The sequence below is a fragment of the Passer domesticus genome, chromosome 2 (assembly GCF_036417665.1).
Source record: "Passer domesticus isolate bPasDom1 chromosome 2, bPasDom1.hap1, whole genome shotgun sequence".
Classification (NCBI taxonomy): Eukaryota; Metazoa; Chordata; class Aves; order Passeriformes; family Passeridae; genus Passer; species Passer domesticus.
This window is the reverse complement of record NC_087475.1, coordinates 7906823-7914893: the sequence shown is the minus strand read 5'-3', so window position 1 is coordinate 7914893 and position 8071 is coordinate 7906823. Positions and strand designations below refer to the sequence as shown.

Here is an 8071-nt window from a genome sequence, read left to right as displayed (position 1 = left end):
CGCTGGGGCTGGGAAAATGTGCATGGGGGTTGAGAGTCTCAAGCTGTGTCTGTTTGGAGAGCTCAGTGCAGGCAAGCCATAAGCCTGTGATTGCCCCCAAATTTAATTCCATTTAGGCAGCACTCTCCCACCTCTTCTGCCATTACATAATGGGGAGCAGAGTAATGACTTTCAGCAATACTGTTTGAGTGGCAGCAGTCCAATTCTGGACTGTATTTTTTTTTTTAATGGTGGGGGGAGAGCAGGTTGGCAGAGGGGAGAAAGCATCCGTTTGGTTCGTCTGCAATCCCCGTTTCGCTTTGGGAGCTTTAGAGGACAGACACATTCTTCCATCTCCGCTAATCCTCCTCTGATACAGAGGATTTTCCTGCCATTAAATGATAGCTTGTGAGAAAAAAATGCCAACTTTTCAGAGACTGACTGGTATGGCTAAGGGCAGCCTCATCAGCAGGAGGGAGGACACAGCCACTGCCTGGCCAGGTAAGCAACACATCCGGATGATTTCTGTTGGGAATTTTGGTTTCCACTCTTTGATGCTAAGCTGGATACACTCCTCTGTACCAGCACCTATTTCCTGGGGATAGAGCCAGTCCCTTACTGTTGGTGATCCTTTCCCACCTCAGATGAGAGGAATCTGCCTTTGGCATGGCTCGTGGGAAGGACGCAGATGAGCTCCTGAAAAGCAGTGGCACAAAGCTGCAGGATTCCCTGAGAAGGTCAGTGGTGGAAGGAAGATACTCACCAGGAAGGTGCTGGGGACTTCTTCAGTTTGAAAGTGTGTGAGAGAAGAGCATTTTCCTTCATCTTTCTGTCTAAACATAAATCTTTTTGCGGAAAAATGATGCAGGGAAATGAGAGAGGATGAAACCCATCTCTATTCTTCCTGTGTGCTTTCAGATCCCTTAAGTTTGCTTGCCAGACCTGAAATGCCACTAGAGAATAATCAAGGTAATGTTTGCCATCGTTCTAAATGGTGAGTATACCCTTATTCTGCATTATCCAGTAGTGGATTAGACAGACCATTTTGAAAGGTGGTGGCGAAATATTCAATTATTACAATCATTGTGTCTTTACCCTTCTTAAGAATCTGCAACCTTTCTTTTTTGTTTCTTTTCCTTTGGTCTCTCACTCTTTTCTTACAAATACTGAGTTACTGTAGTATTTAAAAGAGCAAAAGATATCATCCATGGGAGGAATTTTTTAAATTCTTTAATGTCACAAATGTTTTAGACCTTACTGCTCTATTTCACCCTTTTGTTCAAACACACGTCTCATTTGAGTGTCTAAATGTGTCACTGAGGGGCTGAAAGCTTCCAGTCCTGCTCTTTTTTAGAGAAGGGGAAGGAGTGAGGTGGGAAAGATGGGAATGTTTCAGGCTATATTAATCAGAGGAGATCTCACCAATGGGGAAGAGCTGATCTCTTTTTCCCTGAGCAACAGCTCTCCAAGGGTTTAGTATGGTTCACTGGAAGATTTTTCCCAAATTTCTTGCCAGGAGAAAGAGGGGAAATTTCCCAACAAAGGCTGCATTGCTGAGGGGTTTCTCTGAGGTCCATTTTTCTCATTAGATGGTCCTCACACTCTTGCTGTCCATGTCCCACACATTGCAAAGATGCACTTGTAAATAGAGATCTCAGAAGCCTGCTATGAAATGCCACAAGCAGAAGACCCAGATTTGGCACTTGTGTATATGGAAAACAGGCTGGATATGGCTTGGGGCAGACATTTCCTTTATTGAATGCTTAGAGGAGAAGCAGGGGGGAAGGAGGGGATCTGGTTATCAGCAGGCTCATTCCTACACTGCCCACCATGGGCACAGCAGTGGGTAGAGGTCTGTTCTGAAGGCCAGGGATGTGACTGAGCTTGGGCAGCTGGAGCTAAACATGGACCTTGCTCAGGACAGCCTCGCCTATGGGACAGCCTATGCACAAATGCCCCTCTGGATGTCACCCTGAACCCACACAAGGCTTCCTACCAGCAGCAGCCCTTGCATCCATCGTTTTCCAGACAACCACCTGCAGTCAGACATTTGGGAACAGGCAAATCCTTAATCTGTCTGGCCCTCAGTTTATGTAACTGCCTAACAAAAACAACATATGCCCCTGTTGGCATGCAGAGGGTGGACTGGTGCAGAGGGGAGCAAACGAGGCAGCCCCTGGGCAGGCTGCACAAAGAATGAGCAATCTGAGACCAGCTTATTGTTCCTCTTCTCGACCTTAAACTCCAGCTGTTGTCAGGAGGATTGAAGGGGACTTTCCTTTAGCTGTGGCTGTTAGATAAGGGCATGGGAAAAAGAGGAAGAGCAGACAAACAAAATGACAACCTGTCTAAAATCCTTTCCACCTCCCAGAGTCCTTCACTATCATTTATCCTTGAAGTGATGTTGTTTTGCTAATTCTCCAGTCACAATAGTGTGCCCAGGCATGATGAGACCTGAATTTTGATGAAGAGGCCACAGCTCATCCTTTTGTCGTGCTCTCTGTGTATTCAAATACCTTTCCTACATGCAATAACCAGAATGGTTTGAACAGACCCAGGCTCCAGGGCAGCTCCTGGGTTGATGCCCTTCAGCAGGGCCTTGCCCAACAGCTGGTTTTGCAAGCCTCTTTAACACAGGGAGTGTAAACTCCTAAATACAGCCCCGTGCATGCTGTCTTTAGAAAGGATGGAGGAAAGGCAGAGCAATCGTGGCCCAAACTGTCTTTTGTCCTGTACGTTAAAGCCTTAAGGACTGCAAAAATAAAACTTGATGCTTGCTGAAGCTGATGCTTCTTGGCATATCAGCTCACAGTCTGTTTTATTAAAAATGCCCATGGGAATACTGCTGTAGAGGGCAATCCCTGTGCTGCAAACCACAGGGAGAGGCAGCCCAGCTGCTGGGAGCTTCCCCCTCTGGACACTCAGCAGGAGTATGGAGGAACCCCCCCGATCCCAGCAGCACAATAACAGAGGTGGCTGTTGGTAAAGCTGTTGGTATCTCATGTTTTGCTGAAAAAAAAAGAAGAAAAGGGTTATGTTTGCATGGGAGTTAATAAACTGCAGCAGAAAACCATTTTGCAGCAGCAATAGCACCATTTTGTGCTTATGACTACAGCTGGTGGGCTGCTCATTTTGTGGAGGAGAAGGAAGGATGTGTCTGGGAGAGCAATTAGGAAAACTGCCTTCAGTTCTTCCTCTCTAATGAGTTTATATTCATGGATTCAGAGAAAGGAAGGGACCTAAAAGATCATCTCATTCCAAGCCCCCTGCCATGAGCAGGGACACCTTCACTAGATCAGGTTTCTTAGAGCTTCATCCAGCCTGGCCTTGAGCACTGCTAGGGTTGGGGCATCCACAGCTTCTCTGGGTACCCTGTGCCAGTGCCTCACCACCCTCACTGTAAAGAATTTCTTCCATATATCTGACCTAATTTTTTCTCTCTTTCAGAGGGAAAAAGCATTTTGCAGTGAAAAAAAAAAAAAAATCAGTTTTCAGATTTTTTTTGACTGAATGTTTTTTCCCTGCAAAATCCCTGTCTGTGGAGGCTGATGTCTCCCAGTCCTTTTGCTCCTTTTTGCTCTTCTCTCATTTCTCCCAAGAGCCTTCTTCTCTTCCCTGTTGTTCACCCACGTGTATGGGACTAACCTGGGAGGAAACAACAGCCTTGCACCTCCCATGTCAGGCTGATAAAGGACAGAGTGGCTGCTCCCGTCATAAGGCACTCTGGTGGCTTTTGAGAATTGGCAAAGCAGCAAAAACTGTGCTGGAGATGCAGAGTTTCTCATCCATGATGAGGTTATGAAGCCAGCAGTTGAACAATATCTCAGTTTGTTTTCACTCACGCTGTCATAGCAGTACACAGTGGGAATGTGTTTTCAAACACTGCATTGAATCTCCTTGAGAGCTGAGAGTTCCCCTTCCAGTGCTGCACCAGCTCAGGGCTCTGGTGGAGAAACAATGGAAGGAAGGAAGGAAGGAAGGAAGGAAGGAAGGAAGGAAGGAAGGAAGGAAGGAAGGAAGGAAGGAAGGAAGGAAGGAAGGAAGGAAGGAAGGAAGGAAGGAAGGAAGGAAGGAAGGAAGGAAGGAAGGAAGGAAGGAAGGAAGGAAGGAAGGAAGGAAGGAAGGAAGGAAGGAAGGAAGGAAGGAAGGAAGGAAGGAAGGAAATTAATTTGACACATTTTGGGCAATTAATTGATCTCCTCTGCCCATTGTCAGACTCAGGATATACTGCCATCCCCTTTTCCACACCCAGGAATGCTGTAACCCCACACAGCTGCATTTCTTCAATGCTTCAATGCATTTTCTCCCTGGCCAAACCATGTCCCCATCAGGCAGCAGAGAGAGCCCAAAAGAGACACTTGAGAAATACTGAATTCTAGGTGAGCCCCATCCTGGGGAGAGGAATTAATCAGAGATTATGTTCCACGTGACATATATCCTCAGCAGGTGTAGAAAGTCCAGAAGATTTTTAGGAATTTTACACAAGAGCTCTTCAGTCAGCACTGGTGTACAGGTGACAGCTTGGCTAAAGGGGAGGAAAAGCGAGTGTAATTTCTTTTTACTGCTCTGACTAATTAATTTGCTAATGATGCATTCTTTTCTCTCCTGGCCTGCCTCTGTGGGGGTGGCAGTGATCCTTTGGGTCCCACGGGTGCACGGGGTGTGGGCCTGCGTGCGCTCCTGCCCTCCCAGCTGCGTGTGCACCCCGGAGAGGAGCTGCTCCGTGCTCTGTGACCGCGCCGGGCTGGGGCAGATCCCCAGTGAGTTCCCCTGCGAAGCCTCCTCCATCAACCTGGATAAAAACAGCATCAAGTTCCTGTCTGAGAGGGCCTTCGGGACGCTGCCCTCCCTCAAATCCCTGTCGCTCAACCACAACAACATCTCCTTCATCACGCCGGGCGCGTTCAAGGGGCTGCCCAGCCTGACGGAGCTGAAGATGGCCCACAACGAGTACATTCGCTATCTCCACACGCGGACCTTCACCGCGCTGCGGCGCCTCGTGAGGCTGGACCTGGCCGACTGCAACCTCTTCAACATCCCAGACAGGATCTTCATCGAGCTGCCAGCTCTGCAGGAGCTGTTCTGCTTCCAGAACAACTTCCGAAGGATCCCGGGCGCCATCAGGGGCATGGAGAACTTGACCCATGTGTACCTGGAGAGAAATAGGATTGAAGCGGTGGCCTATAACTCCCTGCAGGGCCTGACCAAGCTGAAATACCTGAATCTGCAGGACAACAAGATAAATGTCATCCACGAGCGAGCTTTTCAGGGCTGTCAGAGGATGGAGTACCTGTACCTGAATGACAACTTGATCACTGAGCTTCCAGAAAACTCCTTCGATGGCCTGAGGCGCCTGAAGATGCTGAACTTGGGGGGGAATTTTCTCAGGAACATTTCCAACACCTGGTTCCGGGACTTGGGGGAGCTGGAGTTCCTCTACCTGGACCGCAACAGGATCAGCTACATCGAGGAAGGGGCTTTTGAGAACCTCACCAGCCTGGTGGCCCTGCACTTGAACAGCAACAACCTGACCACGCTGCCCTTCTCCGTGTTCGAGCCCGTGTACTTCCTGGGGCGGCTGTACCTCTTCCGCAACCCCTGGGAGTGCGACTGCCGCATCGAGTGGCTCAAGGAGTGGATGGAGAACTACAGGCTGGTCAGGGATATTCCGTGTGCCTCCCCCTCCTCCGTGGCTGGCGTTGATCTGACGGACGTGCTCTTCGAGAGGTCTCCCGAAGGTTACTGCCTCGACCCGGAGGAGCTGAACGTCACGGCCGAGCGGCCAACACCAAGCGAGGAGCCTTGGTCCACCACAGAGAGCAAGTTCAACAGCCTTATCTCCAAACTCTTGCTCCAGATGGGCCTTCCCGAAGAGGTGGCAAATGCCACTGAAGTGTACAGTAACAGCACGCAGCCGGACGGACAGACTGAAGGGGTTTCTTCCAGTGTGGGGGAGGACAGAACCGAGGCTGACTCCTCTTCCTTGTACCTCCCAGCACTTTTGACAGTGATTGTTCTGCTGTGCAAATAGTCCAAGGGCTGGATGGAGCAGGGGTTCTGCTCAAGTCTTTAGACCCTGCACCTACTTAGTCATCAGAGAAAAGTTTTATTGTGGGCCTCTGATACGTAACGGGCTCCAAACTCTTCCAGGCTGGGTTTGTTGGATCTGGCTCCAGATTCCCCTGGGAGCTGGTGAATCTGGGTCCCACTCTGGGTGACAAACCTGCCCTGTGGGTGTCCCAGAGCCTCCTGGCTGTGCACAGGGAGATGAGCAGCACTATGATTGTGCCTGGAGATGTGTGATGTTCTGCTGGGAAAGGAGGGAAGAAGGCTCTGTCTGTGGGGTGTTTGTCCCATCAGGCCAGCTTGTGGGGGCAAGATGTTCCATGCTGACTCAGCTTCGTGAGAGCAAGATGAGGCTGCAAAACTGGGCCCCTCTTCATGTCCTGACAGACACCCACACCCACAGCAGGTGCTGCTGAACAACGGGAAACTATTCCTGATTTTCACCAGTGGGGGCAGGAGGGAGCAGGGCAGTCCTGGACAACATCCAGGAATGCAGCAGGAAACATGTACAGGCCTCATGGAGACATCCAGAGAACATGTACAGGCCTCATGGAGACATCCAGGGAACATGTACAGGCCTCATGGAGACATCCAAACATGGAGACATCCAGGGAACATGTGCAGGCCTCATGGGGACATCCATGGAACATGTACAGGCCTCATGGGGACATCCACAGAACATGCACAGGCCTCATGGAAACAAGGAAAGTGCCTGGGGGGGCACCTGCCCCAGGCAGATCTGGGATGGGCACGGTATTTTTGCTGTGACCACAGGCAGGATTTTGATCCTTTCTCTCCTCCCTGTTGTTCTGATTCTGGTGCAGGAGAACCAGATGGACTCGTGTTTGTCCAAACATTCTTCTCTAAGGCAAAGCTACTTAAACTTATCCTACTTATTCCATAATTTCAATGTGTTTAATTTTTCTGTGAATATATTGTTTCAAGGAATATTTTTTTTTATTTGTAGATTATTTCATGGCATGGCAGCAGGGGCAGTGCATGGTGATGACAAATGCAACCAGGCCCTATGAATTATTTTGTATTTCCACCACTAATATGTATCTTGTAGTTTTTCATATTATGCCATATTGATAATTTTCTTTTATACAACATCTTAAGTGTTTTATCTTTGAACTTATCAATAACAGCTGCTAATATGACCAGAAAAATTATGCTTTATGTATCAAAGAATATTAATAAAATAATTTGATATTTTACTCACAAAAATAAATTAACTGCTCAACTGTTTTGGAGTTTTTTTGAGATCCTTGAACAACTCTGGTGATTTTTTTTGGTAGACTACTCAAATGGGTGCACGAGTGTCCTTTCATAGCCTAGAGCAAATGGCAAGCTATTTATTGCCACATAAGTACTTTCACTTAGAGCCTGACTGTGCTTATGTTTGTGTTAAGCAGCAACACTTGAAAATATAAGTGACTATATAGAGATACACTTCTGTCCAAAAAGATCCACTGCTTTCTAATTAGTGCCAGAGATTTCCAGAGGAAAGCTGAGTCCAGGGAAAACCAAGCCTGCAATGGCTTCTCAGTTATCTGTAGCTCGACCACAGTTTCCCCAGGGAATCAAAATGCCAGATGGTTTGATAAATGCCTATTTGACCTGTTCCGTGAACTAAATTCAATGAGTTTGGATTTCCAGGCTATTTATGAATCCATTAATCTTCTTAAGTGCTAAATTCATCTGAGTATTATAAGAGGCTGTTTTTCAAACCTAGTCCAGCCTGGTGCTGTAGAGGCATATTAGGTTAAGGATGCCTTTACAGGAGCACTGTTTCATCCTGTCAGGGGAGGTTTATCAATAGGCCTGGCACAGATGTAGGGCACAAATGATTGTATTTCACTTCCTATAAGTACAGACACCTCACGAGTGAATTGTTTTTATAACCCACATATTCATTTTCCGTGCTGGGGCACATTAAAGCTGAAATCACCTTACTGTGCAATTGCTGAGTGGCTTTCAAGTTAATCAGTGCTTCAAAGATGCAGATCTGAATGTGAAGGGTCTT

At 47.8% G+C, this 8071-nt stretch overlaps 1 protein-coding gene across 4 annotated transcripts; it reads left to right on the top strand.

The window, feature by feature from the left end:
• Positions 1–308: 308 nt before the first annotated feature.
• On the top strand, positions 309–7255 carry NYX (nyctalopin). Of its 4 annotated transcripts, none has more exons than XM_064407309.1 (4): positions 309–480; positions 624–716; positions 898–973; positions 4611–7255. In XM_064407309.1, the coding sequence occupies exons 3-4, from the start codon at positions 952–954 to the stop codon at positions 6008–6010; spliced, it is 1422 nt and encodes a 473-aa protein (XP_064263379.1). In that variant the 5' UTR covers positions 309–480; positions 624–716; positions 898–951; the 3' UTR covers positions 6011–7255. The 4 variants fall into 4 exon arrangements, with proteins under 4 accessions (XP_064263379.1, XP_064263378.1, XP_064263377.1 ...); XM_064407308.1 differs by having other exon boundaries at positions 624–775; XM_064407307.1 differs by having other exon boundaries at positions 624–973.
• Positions 7256–8071: the final 816 nt, after the last annotated feature.

Excerpts from the sequence above, each read along its gene's own strand:
- NYX (XM_064407309.1), top strand. The coding sequence starts at position 952 with ATGTTTGCCATCGTTCTAAATG. Across the intron at positions 974-4,610 it reads GTTTGCCATCGTTCTAAATG|TGATCCTTTGGGTCCCACGG; the intron begins GTGAGTATACCC and ends TGGGGGTGGCAG.